Source organism: Hyalella azteca, unplaced genomic scaffold, assembly GCF_000764305.2.
Source record: "Hyalella azteca isolate HAZT.00-mixed unplaced genomic scaffold, Hazt_2.0.2 contig12663, whole genome shotgun sequence".
NCBI lineage: Eukaryota > Metazoa > Arthropoda > Malacostraca > Amphipoda > Hyalellidae > Hyalella > Hyalella azteca.
The window spans coordinates 496,442-519,866 of NW_025942615.1; the positions used below are offsets into that span (position 1 = coordinate 496,442).

Here is a 23,425-nt window from a genome sequence, read left to right on the forward strand (position 1 = left end):
GTTCTACCTTTGTAAGTTCTAGAACGATGGCAAAGTGACTTTACTCGAACAAAAGTAAAATGCCAGTATTCAATGATAAACACAATACTTCTTCTTAATCATTTTTGATCGAGCAATTTTTTTTTGAGACGAATGCAATGAAGTTTGGTCTGTTCGGCAAGCATATCATCATTTACGCTACATTTATTGTTTATGTTACTTTAATTGTAATATCATAAACATTAAACTTAGCGAAACTAGAAATATCGCAATGTGTATTTGCCAAATAGAAAGAGCATATGAGTACTGCGATTTCTAAACGTTTCCTACTGTTGAAAAATATGAACTAATTTAACCCAGGAGTCTAAAGGTGAGCCTAGTATTCTTGTCATTCCTACGCTATTTGGGCACATATTTTAGCCTTTTCTAAATCTATTTTCCTTTTATTTTGTCACTTCTTCAGCTGGAAATCGCTCTGGCCATGGACAAATGCAGTCGTAAACTTTGAGAATCTCTCAAATCCAATGCAAATGTTGAGGTAAGTACTACGAAAACATTTGAACATTGCTCAATGATTCAAATGCTCTGATTTTGCTGCAATACTATTCGACGTTAGTAATAAATCGAGTAAAAGTGTAGGAATCTACAAGATCGAAGAGTCGATGAAGCGTGGCCACTGGAGCGTGTGACACGCCCCCTTGCGGGCTGCCTGCGCAGTGCGTCAGTGAAATGGAGAGTGACCGTTGAGTCGGTGCGGCGCTAGTGTTGTTCATCGGTCCAGTCAGTGTCGGGTGGAGACAGCGAGCATGATGGTAGTGTTGGTGTGAGTGCACGCTAGCGTGGATGTGTTCTCTACTCATCTCTTCTCTTGTCGAAAATTTAGAGAATAAGTTTTGGTTATGGTGCTTTTAACCCTTCTTCTTTTTTGCATGAGTGCAAGAACAGGGCTCGCACAGAATGTTTATCACAACCAGTTTGCCGTCCGTGTTCCTCTTGGATTGCAAGCTGCAAATGACGTCGCCAAAGAACATGGATTTATCAACATTGGACAGGTAATTTCTCTTAGAGATTTCATAACAAAAATATAAATAAGTCAGTTTTACGATTTGAGCGTTCTATCTGACATGAATATGATTCATGTCACACACGCTTTGTTTTCAAGTAAAGTTGTCATCATCATGGGAGTTTACCTTGAATTCTAGCTCTAGGTGAAAGAGGTTGGAAATTCTGCAGTTGCCTTGACCCATCTATTTGGGAAAAAATATTCGGGTCGACTGTAAATCAGCTGTTGCCATGAGTAGAGTGACCTTTTTTGAAATATCAAGATGGTTTCGTGTATAAAGTATAATTTGTGTAATAAAAGCGTCAACGACGACAGCGATTCATGTCTATAACATATATTTCTGCGTTGTCACCTTGCAAATTCAGACAAATTTGGTTCAAATGGCGTGAATGCCCGGCACTTAAGTATAATAATAAGAATATCATACAAATCGAGTGCGTACCCCTATTCGTTGACAAACGCTTGACTCCGTCCTTTGATAACCAGAAATGTATGATTGCGCTATCATAACAGCGTGTCGTCCGTAGACTCAAAGATCACATAAGAAGCCTCGGCACTTCAGATAAGAAAACAATAAACGAAGTATTTGTATAAGCAAAGTCTTATTCGGTACTGCCGATAACTGGCGACAAGGAAAGAGGTCACTCGAAGATACTGTAAAAATGTAGAACTTTTCTTTAGCGCTATTTCATACATTGGTAATGTTATAAAACCTCAATTTGCTGGCAAACGTCAGGTCATATCAGTGTAGGTGCTGCAAATGTATTGCTTGCGACGGTCAACCTCGCACTTGCTTGTGAATTTTGTCTTGGGAATGTTCACTTCAGCGTAGAAAATATTCTTCGGATCATTTTATTCGTATTCATCACCGTTTCGTTTCTCTACATACGATAAACGGCACTTTCATTCGAGTTTATTCAATCATTCATCAATATATCGTCTAGAAATAAGTACAATATATTCCTGTACAATAAACTTTTCCGATGTGCAAAGCAATTTATGCTCATGAGTGTTGAATCTTCTATACAGAGAAGATGGTACTAATTTTTGCACTCATTCATATTTTCGCAGACGGACGAGGCATGAGTTATGCCTTATAGCTTTGCATAACCATAAGTCGAGCATTCATGTTACGGCTCTCTGAGTAGCCCATTCATGTTCATAGCTCCCACTTAAGGTACTGACCGCTCATGCAAAGTTCAAAGTCTGCATCGTCTCTGTTGACCAATAGTAACGTGATCTCTCATCTGATCTTCTATGAGAGGAGAATCAACCATCAGCGATATTAAATTTACACTGTGACTTGCACAGCGCAGCGAGAATATCATATATGAACAGCAGTATTTTTGGCTGGGCCTTCAGCACAAACTCAACATCCTGTGTGAGCTATAGAGTTTTATAAATTTATATATTGGATCTCTGTCATGTACGACTTTTGTGTGCATAAAACGAGAGAGAAAGTTCAATCAAGGCAGAAAATCGTTATTGTTGAGCATATTAGGCATGAAAATTATCTGTTGAAGCTCGGAAATGATCAGTATCCTGAAATTATCTTGTAGCCATAGCCTCACTACATTACATTTAGTAAATTTCCAATTCTCCTTATTGACGTGAGCTCAAAGCTCCTAACTATATAAATTCAATGTCATCATTGATTTATTTTGTTTATCAAGGGAGTTTAATTCCGGATTTTGCTCTGGTAGGCATTGACATAAAGTTTAAAAACTGCCCACAAATTCTGCACTTTGTGCTGCAAGAGTGAACACCGCCCCGATATGGTTGGTCAGATATTTTTTGATTTAGTGCGTCGGCAAGCAATTCGTCGGTGCTCCGGCGTCCTTGATAGCCTAATATTGGTTGAAAATGTGGCGGTGATCCAAATAAATACGTAAATTAATTGTCAATAACATAAATTAAGATATCGCTTCTGCCGTTTATTCTTTATTTTGTTCGTGAGTTTGAGGGCACCGTACTTTCGATTGAAGTTATTTAGTGAACCCACAACGCGTGCGGTGCTTCGCTAAACGCTCGCTCGCGTGACTCGATGGCCCTCGTGATGCAACCGCTCGTTCTTGAACTTTCGATTTGGCTGGTCGTGATTTGCGCTTTCGGTTGCGTTGTTTTGAACGAATTTCAAGAATCAAGATACACGTTTGCGTACCGTTCATGACACGAGCATCCCTAGCAATGTTTCTTCGTACACGTGCTTCTAAAAATGCAGGAGTTTAGGTCTCTGGTCATCAACGTGTGGCAATGATCGTCAAGGCCATGTGCCTGCCTCACACGTCAACTTCTCACGTAGTTAAACAGAGTAAGAAAAATCTTGTTCATGTATAGTTTGAAACATTTCCTTATACTGTACCGATTTTATAATTAAAAGTGACGGCTTGCAAATTTCGGCCCTTGCATCATAAAGTGGCATTAGTTTAATGCTGCTTCCTGCGCGCTTCATTAGGATTCCATTTACTTTGTGAATACTGTACTCGTTTTAAGGTCAAGGGCCTCTATTGAGCCACGCCTGCATAATCAAACCTGTATAGATCACCTCAAGCCTCCTGCTTCAACTTCAGGCCCGACTCTTCACCTGAGTTGTTGAAAAATAATTATGATGTCCAATCGAGGAAAAGAACTGAAATGCATGAATCATTAATCTAAACTTTACAAGACTATTTGTAATTTATTATCAATTTTACTGCATTATTGAGCAGAGCAGATAACTTGAAAATATTGTGAGTGTTCGGGACAAATTGCTTGGTGCTTTGATTAGAATCAATAAGATCGATCCAAAAATTCTATATGCAATTGTGAGCTCAAATATTTGTTTTGCGTTTTGTTTAAACCAAAAATATTGTGTTATACAGTTGCTCTGTTTCAGGTAATTAAATAAAACGAAAAATGTATCAATCATGGAAAATATATGTGTTGTATATTTGTAACAATCGAAGTAAAAGATGTCAATGAAACCGATGAAACTTTATTTGAACGACAAACAAAGTTGATGCACAGCGCCCAGTAGAAAATGATAAACTCGGTAGTTGTTCGCACTGAAGGGAAAAATCACTGACATCTGTACCGGTAAAGTGGGTAATAGTTAATTATAGCAATATTTACATTCAAAGAAATGGATGACTGTTACAAGTTGTATCTCTTTCTCTCGATCATCACCATAAGAATGTGGATTACAGATCACAGTAATTTAGTAGCCGGTTAAGAAATAACAACAATAACAGTTTAGCTTAATGTGTTAACAACAACAAGCAGATTAAGGTCGTCCCGAACATGCGAATAGCGAGTAGCGTATATACATTATTGATATTAATCAATAATAAATTTTAACACCTTGATACTCTCGGGTGTGCCAGCCCCCTCTCCTCCCAGTTATAGTTATCTATAACTGCTATAAAAAAACGTTGGAATTCGCTCTTCTGCGACCGAAAACGTTCCAATTTCTTCGCCGGAAAAGGCAAGCAAAAGTAGAGTGGTCTGCACTGGGACAAGCATCGGTGTTTGTATCGTGACCGAACCTTTGGTGTTTGCAAACATGATCCGAAATGTCGTATGTTCCAGCGAAAATATTTTTGACCGGCAGGATGCGTCTTTACGTGAGCCATGCGCTCAAACATGACATGCACAAGATCAATATATTTCGCACTAATATTGGTACAGTTTCAGTGACAGTTAAATAACCAAGCGATCAACTTTAACGCATTGATATTATGAACAAACGAGTTTGATGTTCACCTTATCTGCAGTTAAATATGTGTATGTGTTTCAATGAATATAAGATTGCGATGTGGTCAATAACGAATAAAACGATTACGAGAATAATGTAGCTTGGTCATGGTCGATCATTTCAGCAGGGTCGACCACATAAGGAATAACCCGCCATCTTGTATCATGTTATCATGCATCGTTCCGTAACAATCATGTAACGAGACAATCGCATGCATCGTTCAGTAACAATCATGTAACGAGACAATCGCATGAATCTTTCCGTAACAATCATGTAACGAAACAATCGCATGCATTGTTCCGTAACAATCATGTAACGAGACAATCGCAGGCATCGTTCCGTAACAATCATGTAGCGAGACAATCGCATGCATCATTTTGTAACAATCATGTAACGAAACAATCGCATGCATCGTTCCGTAACAATCATGTAACGAAACAATCGCATGCATCGTTCCGTAACAATCATGTCTGTCTCTTATACACATCTAGATGTGTATAAGAGACAGGTTCAGTAACAATCATGTAACGAGACAATCGCGTGCATCGTTCTGTAACAATCATGTAACGAGACAATCACATGCATCATTTTGTAACAATCATGTAACGAGACAATCGCATGCATCATTTTGGAACAATCATGTAGCAAGACAATCGCATGCATCATTTTGTAACAATCATGTAGCGAGACAATCGCATGCATCATTTTGTAACAATCATGTAGCGAGACAATCGCGTACATCAATCAATCGCGTACAATATTTCACCTTGTTATCGTTGAAATTGCACAATACGGAAATGATGAAGCAATGTTTACAAATTAGGATTTGAAAAAATCATGGAACTTCCTGCAATCCAGAAGCGATCAAAATCTCATATCAACACCAAGTTAATACTTGAAATATTCGAGACGATACGTCAAAACGATAGAGGATCATTAGGCTATGTGCATCCTAGTGCTGCATACTAATGTTATTTTAATTAATTAATCTTCAGAGCTACTAAAGGCCGTTCAGATTAAAGTCCGGTAAAGAAATCCAATGTCTAAGCAATACAAAAAATACTTCTGTGTTTTCTTACAGGGTTAGAGGGATTTGTAGTAGAAATTAAGCGAATTTCCTGCAAAATTCTTGTAATTGTTCCTTTTAATTTAGGGTATAGGCACACGGAAAGACGTGATAGTAAAGTTATTGCATATCATTGCAAGACAGCACATAGAATATGATCGTAACTAAAGATATTTTAGCTGAACCTTATCATGTAGTGCGGTGAATGAATTTTCGTAATCTTCACTCATCTTTTACATTGTTAGATACAAGTCTTTTTGTTGCAAGCAAGCTGCTAAGCATCTATGATTGAGATGTGTGCTGTTCACACATCTCATCATCATGTTCAACAAAGTTCATTAATGTCGATTAAATATATTGCACGCAGATTAATCATTGAATCTAGACGGTTAATAATATTAAATCAAGAAAATCTAATTCTTTTCGTAATTGAACAGTATTTTTTTATAGTTGGCAGCAGTTTCCTTTTCATATTATGAATCGTATTTGAAATAGAGATTCCGCTTAGCAGCAACACGTTATAGTTATCATTTAGGGTCAGAAAAATTGGTACTGCATCTCCGAAGAAAATACTGAATTTGCCACAACTAATGTCGTTTGTGGTTTTAAATAATTTTAAATGTTATTGCGGCATCGTTCGTTTACGTCGTTAGCCTACAAATCACCGAGTCGTTGAGCATCATTTGCACTTGAGAGCACGCGGCGTTACTGCGCTCAGCCGCGGCAGAGCTACATTCAGTCGTGGCAGAGCTGCATTCAGCCGTGGCAGAGCAGCGCTCAGCCGTGACAGAGCTGCATTCAGCCGTGGCAGAGCTGCATTCAGCCGTGGCAGAGCTACATTCAGCCGTGGCAGAGCTGCATTCAGCCGTGGCAGAGCAGCGCTCAGCCGTGGCAGAGCTACATTCAGCCGTGGCAGAGCTGCATTCAACCGTAGCAGAGCTGCATTCAGCCGTGGCAGAGCTCCATTCAGCCGTAGCAGAGCTGCATTCAGCCGTGGCAGAGCTGCACTCAGCCGCGGCAGAGCTGCATGCAGCCGTAGCAGAGCTGCATTCAGCCGTGGCAGAGCTGCATTAAGCCGTAGCAGAGCTGTACTCAGCCGTGGCAGAGCTGCATTAAGCCGTAGCAGAGCTGTACTCAGCCGCGGCAGAGCTGCACTCAGCCGTGGCAGAGCTGCATGCAGCCGTAGCAGAGCTGCATTAAGCCGTAGCAGAGCTGTACTCAGCCGCGGCAGAGCTGCACTCAGCCGTGGCAGAGCTGCATGCAGCCGTAGCAGAGCTGCATGCAGCTGTAGCAAAGCAGCGATCGCCATATGCGGCAGCAGAGGTGGCAGTGGTGGTCAATTTTACCTCCTAGATCGAAGGCCACGGGGGAGCTCGAGTTACTGCCATGGCATTTGTTGGCTGCTACAAACCTCTACGATTAACTGAGTTGCCTCGCGCCAAAACCTGTTATCGAAAATTTATTTTGTTAGTAATTCAAGTTCGGTTCAAGTTAGTAATTGTTATCGACGATAACAAAATTACGATTCGGATCAGGATCTTTCAAGCAGAATGCGTTTACAGTAACGCGCTTCACGTCAGGCGTTTGCAGCTCGCATGTTTTCAATTTTTGATGAAAAAACAAAGCCAAGTGCGACCTTTCGTTCACCTACGTGTCTCCTCTGAGGAATTCAAGGATACGTGCTGGTATAGGATCGAACGAACAGGCCTATGAATGCAGTATAGGCTGATCCTTCGAGCTGATATGACAACCGTCGTGGCTAAACAGGTTCTATTATCTTCCTCTGAATACACTCCCGACCGGTCCTCCTATGACCCTACCAGTTCTTAATTGCGCTCTCAAGGTTTGCTTAAATTACTTAATTATTCATTACAATTATTGTGGATTGGCAAAACAACATTAGAGGCCCTAATAAATATAATATTATTGTTACAGCTGAAGCTCTTTCGAAGTATAGTGTTGAAAATTCTTATTGTTTCAATCACGAAAGCGGAGCTAGTGAACACCGTAACTCTGCTAGCACAAAATGTACTTCAATGTTTAACTAAAAAAGGCCTCGAGTATTAGGCTAAATGAGACCTCAAGTATATAGCTAAAGTTAATCGCAAGCAGTTAACCTTAAGGTTTCAAGTAGTAAGCATAATAGGGTTAAAGTTTTAGTTAAACGAGACCTTAATTACGAGGCTAAAGTAGGTCTGTGATTTTTCATTGATGTAGATCTGAGGTAGTTGATTAGCGTAGGCCTGAGGAATTGATTAATGTAACCCTGAGGTGTTTGATTAATGTAGGCTTCAGTATTTGATTATCGGAAGCCTGTGGTATTTGATATATGTAGGCATGAAGAATTGATTAACATAGGCCTGAGGAATTGATTAATGTAGGCCTGAGGCTGTTTATTATTATAGGCCTGAGAAATTGATTAATGTAGGCCATGAGGTAGTTTGTTAATGTAGGCCTGAAGTTTTCGAATAAATTAGGCATTATGGATCAGGGCAAAAGGAAGCCATAATTTGCTGGTGCTAAGGAAGCCACCAGTTGCTTCGATTGGGTTAACTTAGGCCTCAAGTATTAGGCGTAGACGTCAAGTATTAGGCTAAAGTTTGTTTCACACACCAGGCGGATTTGCCTCAGGTATTATGAATGCTTAACTAGACCTCAAGTATGAGGAAAGTGGGCTTCATATCCTGGACATAATATGGTCTCGTGTGTTACACTAAAATGGGCGCAAATAAGAGTTCTGTTAGATCGTAATTAAAGTTTAACTGGTAGTTTTAACCATCTGTTTATGTGTCAGTGATTTCTTGGTTATTTATGTGAAAATTTAGTTAATTTTGGTTTTGGTTCTACCACGCTATATGATACCCACTCCTCCAATAAAAAGCAATCAACCATATTCCCAGATAGAACAAATAATTTTATTCAATTCGTAAATTCGAAAAATCATAGTGAATCGTTATTATCCTGCCATCAATTGGAAAAATCTGATAATCCAGATTAGATCGTTATAACCACGTCATTAGAGTCCCTGCACGACTCTATATGTCGTCAACAACCTCTACTCCATAATACACACCACGTCCATCTGATTGTCGAGTTACCCAAGGCTTGTGGAGGCCTAAAATAAAGTATTTCCCATTGGTATTAGGTACAATCGCCTTTAATGTCCTTGACATTCATTCATCGAGTGTGAAACGAGATGTGGAACGCCCCTGACCGCGTGATCTACAGGACGAGGAAGTGAGATGCCAGCACCATGACGCTGTCAGCGCCATGCCGCGCATACTAAGCTATTGCTGATTTATTGCTTATATCCTTAAGAATTATTGCATTTTGGTGCTGTTGCCGTCTTAGATATGGGAAATACATCCTGATTTCTAGTAGATTTAGAGGTTTTTCGATATTTCTGAGAATCTTGCGCTGCTGCAAACGACGGTTCCTTCTAAGTTTTAGGAGCTAAAAATTTAATTCCTAAGTTTTTTGCCTTCCTTGTAGCCAATAAATGACCACCGAAGCGCCAGCCAACATTATTGCCGGGTTAGTCAGTTTTATTCATGTTGAAACTTTTAATTGACCGATATTTGGCTACTATGTAACTGATGGCTGTGAGAATCCATCTAATTATTTAACGAAAAGTTCGCACCCAAACCAAATGACCGAGCCAGAGCTAATATAAAAATTGCTGAAAAATCCTTGATAAAAATCACTAAATCATAAAAATTGCTGAATAAATCCACGATAAAAATCCCCGAAACATAGTCTGGTCGCATCGCTGCCGAGCGATTGGACAGGCCGTTTAGCCCAGCGTTTTTCGACTCAACTATTTTTATTGCGATTAAACCTATGAAAACCGACTTTTCCTTGTCAGTAATTGCATTTTGCTCAAATAAGATCGTCCGACACTTTCTCATTCGTCAGCTATAACATTTTGTTTTAATGAGGTCACTTAACATATTTATATATATATATCTTAATCATTTTTTGCATATATCATGCTCACTGTTCATGCTTCACATGTATCATGCTCACAGCTCATGCTTCACATGTATCATGCTCACTGTTCTTGCTCCATTTGTACATGATTTTTGTTCCATATATATATGATTTTTGTATAAAACACCTGAGTTAACACGCACAAGATTATCACAAAATTAAGTAGAACTCATGCGTCCCCTTACCTCGTGATTAAAAATAACCTAATAACGACAGAGTACAGAACATCTCTAAATGAAGTCACGTAGCAGGTGATCAGAAACCTAAATTGTAAATACAAGTAACTTATCTTGAAACAAATAATGTATTGCTTCCGTTCCCTTCCAATTATTCTTATATATCATGCTCACAGATCATGCTGATCATGTATAATACTCAGTTCATGCTCATTGAAACCATGCTCACAGTTGTTGCTCATTGAAACCATGCTCACAGTTGTTGCTCATTGGAACCATGCTCACAGTTGTTGCTCATTGGAACCATGCTCACAGTTGTTGCTCATTGAAACCACGCTCACAGTTGTTGCTCATTGAAACCATGCTCACAGTTGTTGCTCATTGGAACCATGCTCACAGTTGTTTCTCATTGGAACCATGATCACAGTTGTTGCTCATTGAAACCACGCTCACAGTTGTTGCTCATTTAAGCCACGCTCACAGTTGTTGCTCATTGAAACCACGCTCACAGTTGTTGCTCATTGAAACCAAGCTCACAGTTGTTGCTCGGGCAGATCGGTTCGCTGGAGAACTTCTTCCTCTTCGAGCACCCGCATGTCCACAAGCGCTCTGTGGACGCCGCCCACCACCACTGCTCCAACCTGGGCGACCATCCGCACGTGAGCCTCTAGTGACCATAGCAATAAAGTGGAGAGCCTCTAGTGACCATAGCAATGAAGTAGAGAGCATCTAGTAACCATAGCAGTAATATGGAGAGCCTGTAGTAACCATAGCAATAATGGAGAGCCTCTAGTGACCATAGCAGTGACTTGAAGAGCCTGTAGTGACCATAGCAGTGCAATGGAGGGCCTCTGGTAACCCATGGTTGAACTATATAGGGTTGACCCACGAGGATTTCCGACTTTCAGTTCAGCTTTCTTGTTACGTCACTGAGATCGTGTAACGTAAACAATCCAGTCATTCCAACGACGGCTTGGTTGACTGGTTTGATCGCATTTCAGTGATTGGTTAATGCCCGTGACGTCACTGAGATCAGTGACGTCACAGGCAAACAACGAACTACATTCGCGAAAATGAGCTTCTCATGGGTCAAACTTATACTAGTTCGATCATGATGGTGACCATAGCAATAAAGTTAAGAGATAGCATTAATTGGAGGATAGTAATGTAATACATTACTTTTTGTTGGAATGGTGAGATGTGGGAGGCCTTTTTAAATAAATAGAATGTTAATGGCGATAGGACGATAGAAATGTAGTAGAGTTATTTGCTATAGCAATATTGCAGTGCTAACTCGATAGCAATGCTTGCATGTATAAAATTTTTTTTATACTGGAATTATAATAATATGACAACAATGGTGTAGATGTAATTTAAGGCTGTGGAGGTTTATTGAAATGCTTACAACTATGCTAATATTTGATGAAATGTAATAGCTGTAAAGACTAATATATCAGTACCAACAACAATATAGCTGATATGATAATAAGTAAAAGGTTATTGCACGGTTTGTATTACGATATGCAAAGTTGCCTGCATTCCTCAATGTTGATATTGTGTTGATTGCGTTGTCAGGCTTGTACTTGTGGGCGGGTGTAGAGCTCGGCCATGTACGAGGATAATTTTGTTTGTCGGTATGAGTGAATATTTGGCCAGTACGATGTTACGAACCAACACTGGGTTCTTCAACGCCTAAAATTTGAAAATTTAGAATGTTATAATCATATATATAATTTTCTTGATAAAAATCAGAAATTAATGTCTGAAATCGTGTTCCAAATAATTTCTTGCATACTTAGTACTTGGTAAATTGATAGCTAGAGTCTCTTCTTTGCAAGCCTAAGCTGTCGCCTAGGACCTAAAGCACCAGACTGGAGGACGAGGGTGGCGAGTGAGACTTGAGAGAATCTCAATGGGCCGTCACTAGCCCAGCACTGGAACTTACACCAACATCGTAATGTGATGCTCAAACTTGCACCAGCATCGTCATGTGCTGCCCAAGCTTGCACCAACATCGCCATGTGGTGCCCAAGCTTGCACTTTCAAACTTATGTGATGCCTAAATCTGCATCAGCATCGTCATGCGATGCCCAAGCCTGCATCAGCATCGTGATGTGATGCCCTGACACATCAAGAGAGGCGTTCGTTCAAGGATGATCAAGTCTCTGATCTCCAGCTAAGGACATCGAAAATACAGGATTTTTCTGGATTTCAACATTACTTGTGGAAGCATTTTTAACGCTAATGCGATAAAAAAAAATAATAATACCCAAGGGTTTCTATATATAACAAAATGCATAGCTCGACGTCGCCCTTGCTTGTTAATCTCTATATAACTTGCATCGTAATCACTTATTCCTTATCCCGTAAATAGTAAGGAAGCTGATGTGTGCTAGTTAGAGAAAATAATTTTAACCCGCATCAACGCATATCAATATCTTAATCAATATCAATAATAGTACTCTACCGACGCATGACAAAACAAGCAACACAATTTCAACGCATGACAAAACAAGCAACACAATATCAACTCATGACAAAACCACCCCTCACAATATCAACGCATGGTGAAACAACCTACACCATATCAACACAACAACTCTGTATCAATACACAATACTTCCAACGCGCGATCAGCCCAGCACAGTATACAGGGAACTGCATGCATGCACTCGAACTCGTCACGCGCTGCAGTGTTTTTCGGGTCAAAAAAGTTTTTCGGGTCTGGGCAGTTGAAGGGTTCATAAGTACACTAAGAGAAATCAGTGAAATTTTATCCGAATAACGACAAACTTTTGCCCTTGTGTGGTTCGTAATGACAAAGGGCTCGGCAAAAGGCCCTATGAGTACTATGTACAGAAAGTGGGTAACAATTGTAACAGTACGACTTATTTACGCTTCTTCATCGCGCAGAATTTTACAAGCGATAGAATCACTGGTTTGTGTCAATTATTTCAGGAAAGGGATTTAAATTAATGCATTTTATCGCCTTGCGTTTACACATTTTCGTTTATAACTTCTCTGTTTCTTATGTGAGCAGTCACTCCGTATACATGTTAATTACAGTTACAACTTTCATCCACCCGACGATATGATTTTATGCAGGTGGATTGGGTGGAGCAGCAGGTGGAGCTGAAACGCGTGAAGCGTGACGGGCGCGATCTCATCACACCACCCGTAGAGGGTAACCACACCACAGCACCACCGCATGCAGAGGGTAACCGGACAGCACGGCAGCTCTTCAGCCTGAACACATTTCGCAGCCTCGGCCTCTTCGGACCTCCGCAACGCAACGGACGCCACGATGGGTTAGTGCCACCATTGCGGGAACTCCAAAAATGAACTTCGACATCTGTTCTTTGTCTCAGAGATATGCAGCGTTTTTACTGGAAGTTGTTTCATTATAATATTATTTGCGTGAAAGCTATCATTATTACGGAATTGGTGTTCTATTACGATTGATACAATTTAACACCAAATCGGATTCAACAATCATTTCCGTGTTTATAGTTAGACTGCAGAAATTGTCGGCGGGATACCTGTAGGGTAAATACGTTTTCTTTCACCTTTCTGTCGATTGAAAGGTACAAAGTTCTATTTAGAGCTCCAACAACCCTTGCGTATCATAAGAAGATAAACGTTAAGCCCAATGAGACGTGTTAAAATCCACTACAAACACAAGCCTCACTCCCCTAGTCTTTGAACCACAATACAAACGCACTAACCAACTACGAGTATTGAGGTAAAACGCTAGATTTCGCAGTGAAAGAATTATATTTTTGGTCTCCAGTTGGACTCTCGACAAGAGAAAACTCCTCGACGACACGAAACTTCCACGTTTCTTGCCATATGTTTTATGAATCTTGTGCTCTTCACATCTCAAAGTCCATTGGGAAGGTCAAAATGTCTCATTCTAAGTTGACTATAAGAGAATCTGGTGCCCATATGTGTCCACCTATAATATCCACAAAATACACGAAATGATAAATTAAAACTTCATCCTTAATCAACCCCCGGAAAAATAGTAAAATTTAATTGGGAGTATCTCAGCGTTTATCCCAGCATTATTTGTATCGTGCAGAGAGTATAACAAACGACCGAACTCAAGCCTTGGCAACCGGTAATGGGTCATTTCCTTGCCTAAACCATCGGTGCACCAAGGTTCAACAGCCATACGAACCATAACTTATAAACAAACATCAAATACGGAAGCTAAAACCAATGTCAGGCTAACGTGCTCACCCGACACAAACTGGAGTCCAAGAAACAATCTCGCAGTAATTTAAGTGCAATGTACAAAGTTTAACGACGACACAGTTCGAATTAATTGATGCATTGATTAGCGTTTACTAATTACAAAATTAAAATAAAAAATCACGTGCCGGTCGCTCCAAACGCTGATCGGTAATAAAACCGGGTACGAATACAATGCATTCGACTAGTCACCAACGTGAACCTGGAAAACAGAAGACGGAAGTATAGCGCAGCTAAAGCGTGTTATGCCTGTGCACGCAAATTTCCCAAACTGACTATTTTTTCCCATGCCGGCAGTTCTCAGATTTTATACTCGTTTAGACAGGTCAATGTAGTACATTTGTGCCTGTGCAGGCAGATCTCAGACTTTATACCCGTTTAGGCAGGTCAATGTAGTACATTTGTGCTGTGCAGGCAGTTCTGACTTCATACCCGTTTAGGCAGGTCAATGTAGTACATTTGTGCCTGTGCAGACAGTTCTCAGACTTTATACCCGTTTAGGCAGGTCAATGTAGTACATTTGTGCCTGTGCAGACAGTTCTCAGACTTTATACCCGTTTAGGCAGGTCATTGTAGTACATTTGTGCCTGTGCAGGCAGTTCTCAGACTTTATACTCGTTTAGGCAGGTCAATGTAGCACATTTGTGCCTGTGAAGGCAGTTCTCAGACTTTACGCCCGTTTAGGCAGGTCAATGTAGTACATTTGTGCCTGTGCAGGCAGTTCTGACTTTATTCCCGTTTAGGCAGGTCAATGTAGTACATTTGTGCCTGTGAAGGCAGTTCTCAGACTTTACGCCCGTTTAGGCAGGTCAATGTAGTACATTTGTGCCTGTGCAGGCAGTTCTCAGACTTTATACCCGTTTAGGCAGGTCAATGTAGTACATTTGTGCCTGTGCAGGCAGTTCTCAGACCCGCTGTACGGGCAACAATGGTACTTGAACCGAGGCGCCAACGGCGGCTACGACATGAACGTGGCGCCCGCCTGGCAGAAGGGCTACACCGGCAAGGGCGTTACTGTGAGCATCCTGGATGATGGCATCCAGCACAACCACCCCGACATCGCACGCAACTATGTGAGATGAATAATGCATTTCCAGTCATTATAAGCAACATCCATCACATCTTCCAAGCATTGCCAGAATTAATGTGAAATTAAGATTTTTTTCAAGTTATTATGGACTGCATCCAGCTCAAGGATGTTACATGACGATGAAAGAACTGAATTCAGAGTTCTGTTTTTAGTCCTCAACTCTTATTATTCCTTTGTCTACACTTCTTCAAATGAGGTCAGGGATGTAGTACTCTTGCTTGATCAATGGTTAAATTCTGTCACATATCATTCTAAATTACTCAATTCCGATTCTGCTTTCAATAGTCTTTGCACACGGCACAACTGCCTTAGACTTCTTCTACTTATTCGCGCCAGTAATTATTAAAGACATTTCTTAAACCCACCTCATTGAGATAGATGGTAAGCATTATATCAATGGGCTGATTGCTATAAGCGTGACATTATTATTATTTTAAAATAAATTTAAACACAGCTGTATCAAGTCCCCCCAACTATTTTCTATTGGTCTAACCTACCTGTGTACGTCTTGAATCTCCCGCCTTTTATACAGGACCCCGCGGCCTCGACCGACATCAACGACAACGACCCGGACCCCATGCCCCGCGACAACGGAGACAACCGCCACGGTACGCGCTGTGCCGGCGAGGTCGCTGCCATGGCCCACAACAACCAGTGCGGTGTTGGAGTTGCCTACAACGCTGGGATCGGAGGTAGGTGTTGGAGTTGCCTTCGACGCAAGTATTACCGGGTAAATTCTATCACATATTCTAAATTATTACTCAATTTCGATTCTGCTTCCAGTGGTTTTTTCATATGGCACATGGTAGCGGTTGCCTTCAACGCATGTATTGGCCAAGTATATAGAGCATTTGTGCAGTGCTTTAATGCGTTTGTTCCAAAGCAATGGAGTGCGTCACATAAACGGAGCGCACATTGGTCGCAACAAGGGAGTGGAATTTATGTGTTTCGAGCTCATCTTAAAACATTTTTGCATTGTTAATATAGATAGTAGTGGCAACATTTCAACATTTACAATAAGGCACACAAGAGAGCACGACTGCAGTTGGAGGCAGTCGGAGGCAAGAGCTCGGCAGCATTGATGAAGGCAGGCTGGTGATGCTTATATTCGTATCAGCGCTGCAATCCCTTTCACCAGGATACTTCTACGTATTTTGGAAATTATTGAACTCGCGGTCTTCCCGGCTACTGATGCCAAGCTACATCTTTAGGGAATTATCAAACCATTGGCATCGAATTAAAATGATGAAATTACATGTTATACTTTTTCAGAACCACGTTTGCAAAAAACGACCGCACACTGATACTGTGGTGATGTTTGAAAGTAGTCTCCCAATCGGCTTGAGATTAGATTCGTTGTCTGAACTAGTACTTCGGGATTGTTGCTTCTACTGTCATGCCGAATACTCACAAACAATAAAAAATCAATATGTAGGTATAATTGGATATAATGCAACATAATGTAGTGATGTCGGCGTTGGAGATTGGGCTATGTCTGACCTCGAGCCAATTCCGGACTTTTCTCAACTAGTTTCTGATTTCGCTGATTTCGATCATATTTTTCACATTTAGCTATGATTTTCGAACTAGCAACTCGCTACTCTCTAACATTGGTTATTTTAACTACTCAGTTAGCACTAAGCTATAGGAATATTACGCACAGAGCAGGTTCAATGGTCCCGCCCATTTTTGGTGTATAAGCAAAACACTGGAAATGCTACAAAAAAATGCAGCCAACAGGTGTTGACGGGCGTTCAGCTTATGACAGGTGTTGACAGGCGTGTTGTTAATGACAGGTGTTGACAGGCGTGCAGCTAATGACAGGTGTTGACAGGCGTGCAGCTAAAGCATCAGCGTGACCTTGGACTACGACGTCCTAAACTCATCATAAGGTCATAAGGTAAGGTCATAAGGACAGGCGTGCAGCTAATGACAGGTGTTAACAGGCGTGCAGCTAATGGCAGGTGTTGACAGGTGTGCGCATGCTGGACGGAACTGTCAACGACGCGGTCGAGGCGCGGGCCATCAGCCTCAACCCCAACCACATCGACATCTACTCGGCGTCCTGGGGCCCCGAGGATGACGGCAAGACGGTTGACGGACCAGGACCCCTCGCCAAACGGGCCTTCATCAACGGAGTCATGAGGGTGGGCTCAGGGATGAGGGTTATGAAATCGTCCTTGAAGAGGTCATGAAGGGCAGGGAGGTTATGAGGGGCAGGGAGGTTATAAGATCAGATGCTAGACAAGGTCACGAAGGCATGCGACGACAGGATTGTGGCAACTTCGACACCAGTCGCCTTTTGGTTATGGTTACTCTTCACTGAGCTTCAGTTATAAGCATTTTTATTTGATCTTTAATTATAAGTATTTTTCTTTGAGCGTAAGTTTTGAACATTTTAAAATTATAATCTTAGCTTTACTAGTCGGTGTGCATTTTTAATGGCGTTAAAAATTGCGACTGTATAAAAAAATCGCACACGAAAGTCAGTTTCCAATTTTTCCTCTCCAGGGTCGTTTCGGCAAAGGTTCAATTTTTGTGTGGGCTTCAGGCAACGGCGGCCGCCACACCGACAACTGCAATTGCGACGGATACACAAACTCCATCTTCACGCTCTCGATTTCGTCGGCGTCGCAGCGGGGGTGAGCGATATTGGCTTAACGGCGTCATACGACACCTTTTCGATGTGTGGCAATGCTACTCGATCCCGTAACAATCCCGTAACACCGGCAAGTTGCATTATTAACCATTATTGGTCATCATAGCGCCGTAACGCATGTAATCCCGTAACGCTGGTTTGCAGGATCAAGCCCTGGTACCTGGAGGAATGCTCGTCCACGCTGACGTCGACCTACAGCAGCGGCACGCCAGGCCTCGACCGCAGCGTCGTCACCGCCGACATGGACGGCGGCCTGCGCCCCGGCCATACCTGCACCACCGAGCACACCGGTCAGTGTACACCTGCACCACCGAGCACAACGGTCAGTGTACACCTGCACCACCGAGCACAACGGTCAGTGTACACCTGCACCACCGAGCACACCGGTTAGTGTACACCTGCACCACCGAGCACAACGGTCAGTGCATACCTGCACCACCGAGCACAACGGTCAGTGTACACCTGCACCACCGAGCACACCGGTCAGTGCATACCTGCACCAGCGTACACACCGGGCAGTGTACACCACCTTCACCGAGCACACCAGTCAGTGCACACTTGCACCACAAATAACTCTGGTCAGTGCATACCGGTACTAAAGATTACACCGGTCAGTGCATACATGTGACGTGCACGCAGGTCAGTGCTCCTCCTATCCATGCAGGGTTACGTCATGCAGGAGCGTAACTTCTTTCCTTCGTGCTTTACGTCACTCGGTCAAAATTACGTCACCCTGCACCAGGGGTGAGGCACACTATATGTCAGTGGTCCCATCTGTGCCAGGGGTGATGCGTATTATATCAATCAATGCAGTTCTGTAATGAGTTTGAGGCCCATTGACCGCATCAGGTAGAATATTAACTAGCACAAAATACTAAAAATACTTGCCTCCTTACGCACTTGACAAGGCCTCTTCGTGACGAGCAACTAACGCTGCTAACTCTGCAGGCACGAGCGCGTCGGCGCCCCTGGCGGCCGGCATCGTCGCCCTCGCACTGGAGGCGAACCCCGACCTGACGTGGCGGGACATGCAGCACCTCGTCGTGCGAGCCTCCAGAGTTGCTCCCCTGGCGCACGAGTCCGGCTGGATCCTCAACGGCGTCGGCAGGAAAGGTATGCCAGGATTTTCAGTCTTTACATACGAAGGGAATTACTTTAACCTCTTAAATGTACTTTTTTGCAATTTCGTAAGCAAGAGTGCAACTATAAGCGTATGGTGCATGCGTTGTGGAGAAACTTCAGCAGCGCGAATTAATGATTCTATTTAGAACATTAGATCACTGTAGGGATTATGCGCCTGCCCGCTGTGTAGAAGTAAATAAATTGAAAGTTTGACATTAAATGTTATTCCGCATTCCTGTTAGCACCGACAAGCGTCGCGTCAATTTGAATGAATTGATCTATCACCTGCTGCAACTACGTGCTGACTTTTTTAGGTTTAGGTTTTGCTGAATATTGTATGCTTCTTCATAAGCAAGGTGTCTTCGATGGCTCCATCATACTACAAATAATTTTTGAATGGAATATATCAATAGATGGATAAGGAAAAGAAACCCTGGTTTACTGCAAACAGCGATAAAATGAACATATTTTTTTGGCAGTGAGCCACAAGTTCGGCTACGGGCTGCTGGACGCAGGCAAGATGGTCGAGCTGGCAGAGCAGTGGACGACTGTGCCGCCCCAGCATGTCTGCCAGACGTCCATTAACTCCGCCAGCATGTAAGCAACTCGCGCTAGGTCATCTTCCCTGGTGTGCTGGAAATATTTTAGCTTTCACGATTAAAATATTTATTGAAATATTTAGATGTGTTTATTGAAAATTTGATGTCACCGTATTGTATCACATGGCTGTCACTCTCACCTGATACGTCTTCATGTCTCGCTCCCTTGAGTTGTCAGCGTTCGTGGCCATCACGCCCATCTGAATCTTTCGAGGATGTTGAAAACATAAACTTCAAGAGAAAAACCACGCAGACAGCTAGATTTAAAAAAAGCTATAACGACTGTAACAGATACCGTCGCAAATGCAAACGATTACTTTTATTTGTGTTGGCAAAGCGCAGAGACTCAGCCTCACAATATTAGTGGCCATATAATTGAGGTAATTATCAGAAGAAGCACAAACTTTCCAATCATGATTGTTTCATGTTTAAAAAACGATTTTTTTTGTCATCTTGAATCGTATAAACTTTTGTGTGTCACCATGCATCTCCCTCAAACTATGCGCTTGAAGACCTCTTAAGTCTGACCTCCAAAAGATTTGCTCCATCAGCGTCAACTCATAATGTGAGCTCCATGAACTCTGCCGCCCTCAGGACGCTGGGCACGGCGCACGGGGCCTCGGTGACCTCCGAGATCAGCACGGGCGGGTGCGCGGGCACCAACGGGGAGGTGCGGTACCTTGAACACGTCCAGGCCAAGGTGTCCCTACGCTTCTCCCCTCGTGGCAACATCCAGATTAAACTGATCTCGCCCTCGGGTCAGCAATCTTCCCTAATATTAGTTTCTTTATTGAATATTTTTTGTTCCTTTTCGCAATCTGTATAATGTCATGCAAAAAGTTGCACAGACATTTATTTAATTATAATTTTGTGCAGGTTTTTACCTTAGGTACAAAATCGTCTTATAATTTCTGCGCGCTTTGTTTGAAACACATGAATAACTGGTACCTTACATGTATGTGTGTTTGCGGTACCGCTACGAAAGTGCGGAAAAAAGCAAGAGGTAGCAAAAGTGTTTCCGAAAATAAAAGAAGAAACGGACAATAGGAAGACATTGATAGACGTAAAAGGCGCCATGCGCATAATACACAGAGCTGGGCAGCGCTACTTGGAAATGTAGCGGCGCTACCGCTACCGCTACATGCTCTAAATGTAGCGGGCGCTACCGCTACCGCTACATGCTCTAAATGTAGCGGGCGCTACCGCTACCGCTACATGCTCTAAATGTAGCGGGCGCTACCGCTACCGCTACACCCACTAGATTGTAACGGGCGCTACCGCTACCGCTACAGTAAAATGTAGCACGCTACATTAGCCGCTACAATGGCCAAAATTATTGGAAATCTCTAAATATTTATTGTTCTGCTATTGGGATTTACTCATTAACATTTAATGATAATAAAACACTTTTAAAACATATCAATGCAACTTTATTGCAATTAACCTAACCGAACTAGTATGGGTTACCCCAGGATTAGATACAGTAAATAAAAGTTACAGTTATTTTTATGTTTTACCTCCCCTACATGGATGTGAACTTTAATCTACCAATCTAAGAAATTATCCACATATACATATAAAATTCAGTCTTTTTTGTATATATATGTGGATTATTTTTGAGATTGGTAGATTAAAGTAGACATCCATGTAGGGAAGGTGAAACATAAAAATAAGTGTGTAAAAATAAGTGTAAGAAAACTGAAAGATGAAAAAAACCTGTAAGTGGTACTGTAAATTGGGGTAACTTAGACCGGCGGGGTAACTTAGACCACTTTTTGTTTTTTTAACAAAAAACCCCACAACTCAAAAACTATTTGACATAGAAAAAAATTGTCAATGGGCATTGCGGGCCTAATACTGAGGTTACATAACACAATAGAAAGATTCAAAAAGTTTGCATATCTAATAGGTTAGAAAATTAAAAATGTGACCCATGAAAAAGAGCTATTATTTAAAGCCTATCAGAGTACCCCCTCCAATTTTTTTATTTTTTGGTTAAATAACTCCAGGTTTTGATGCATTGTAGTAGAACTCTTCTAGTTACATATGCAAATGACAAATAGCTACGGCAATGAGAGACATACCATTCGATTTGTAAAAACAATACCTAGCGACTCTAGAAGCCTTTTTTTAATATGTGCATGGTTTGACTTATATATGGGAGGGGGAGGAAGGTGGGGGGTAAAAATGGGAAAAAATGGGAAGAACGCGAAAAAAAAAACGGTGAGGAAAATCAAAAATCGGGGCTCTACAGTCGCTTGATATTGTTCTTACAAATCGAATGATATGTGTCGCGACATTGTAGCATGTGATTTGCAAAAGTTATAAATTTTTTAGAGTACCCCTTATTTGCCGTTTTCTATTAATTCCACGTTTTCTTTCATTTTTTTTACACGAACAACAAGGTCTTAGATTTCTGTTTTACATATGTGTACAAGTTTCAAAACGATCCGTCTGTAAACAAAAAAGTTTTGTTGGAGGGTAGCCGGTCCCCTTAAGTAAAATCTAAAGGCTTTATCTATAAATGTAGCGGTAGCGCTGTAGCGGCAAAACCTCGTATCGCTACTTAAATATGTAGCGGGCGCTACCGCTACCGCTACATTGCCTTAAATGTAGAGCCGCTCTGATAATACAGGTTACCGGTTGGTTAAAAATTAAATATCTTACGAGCGTCGGATGTGCAATAAAGTAAGGGCACTCTACAGGTACTCCCTCGACACTCCTCTTCGAACGACCTCGCGACATTTTGTCCGAGAAGTTTGACGACTGGCCCTTCCTGTCGGTGCACTACTGGGGCGAGAAGGCCGTCGGCACATGGAGACTAGAAGTTACAAACGCTGGCTCACGGGCTGCGCACCAGCCAGGTATAAACTAATATAGAATTAACATTTGTTTCTTTGGCCAAGTGAATATGCACGCGTAATCATGAGTTTATTTAAATCAGAGTTGCAAGAACGCGTTGAATAGTTCATTGAAGCTCAATTAATTCTTAGCTCAATGTTCATACTGAGAGTATGAAATAATTATAGATTATTTAACTCACGCAAGGATAGAAAGCGTGAGCTACATCCTTTTATTTTTCACAGTTTTAATTGAAAGATTTACAAAAAACTGTTTTGATCTCTTAGGTACACAAATATTCTCATAACTTTGATTATAATTATTCGAGTGTTCACATGACGGCAAGATCGAAGTGTCATCTTTGTGAGTATAAATCTCAATGAACTCACATTGATTATATGGTCGTGGTAAATATTATTTTGCAGGCGTGCTGATCCAGTGGCAGTTGATCTTGCACGGCACGAAGGAGCATCCCGAGAAACTGGTCTCGAACAGGTCGCCTGCTCACCAACAGCCCTCCTAGGTGCCTCTGTGATATTCATTTCCTAGCAACTTATGCACTCTAGAAAATTGAAATACAATATTTTATAGTAACATATTCTTTCCATGAATCCTGCAGTAGGCCATCGTTAGCAAATTTTACTGGTGTTCGCATTAAAATCCTTTCTACGTTTGTAATTACGTGTCACGTGAAGAATATGCGAATACAGTTTTTTCCATATAGTTACTCAAGAACAAAGAAGATTCATGTATTAAAATACCAACCAAATTAAATTGAGGCTGGAATATGATGAGGTTTAGAGTTTCAAGGCACAAATACTGTCTAAAATCACCGATCATTTGTGTCAGAATT

At 41.6% G+C, this 23,425-nt stretch overlaps 1 protein-coding gene across 1 annotated transcript; it reads left to right on the top strand.

The window, feature by feature from the left end:
- Positions 1-706: 706 nt before the first annotated feature.
- On the top strand, positions 707-23,166 carry LOC108676954 (furin-like protease 2). The gene is made up of 13 exons (XM_018165113.2): positions 707-1,031; positions 10,562-10,666; positions 13,113-13,315; positions 15,160-15,334; positions 15,884-16,043; positions 17,326-17,498; positions 17,863-17,993; positions 18,155-18,300; positions 18,959-19,123; positions 19,612-19,729; positions 20,326-20,489; positions 22,437-22,595; positions 22,998-23,166. The coding sequence occupies exons 1-13, from the start codon at positions 879-881 to the stop codon at positions 23,093-23,095; spliced, it is 1,950 nt and encodes a 649-aa protein (XP_018020602.1). The 5' UTR covers positions 707-878; the 3' UTR covers positions 23,096-23,166.
- Positions 23,167-23,425: the final 259 nt, after the last annotated feature.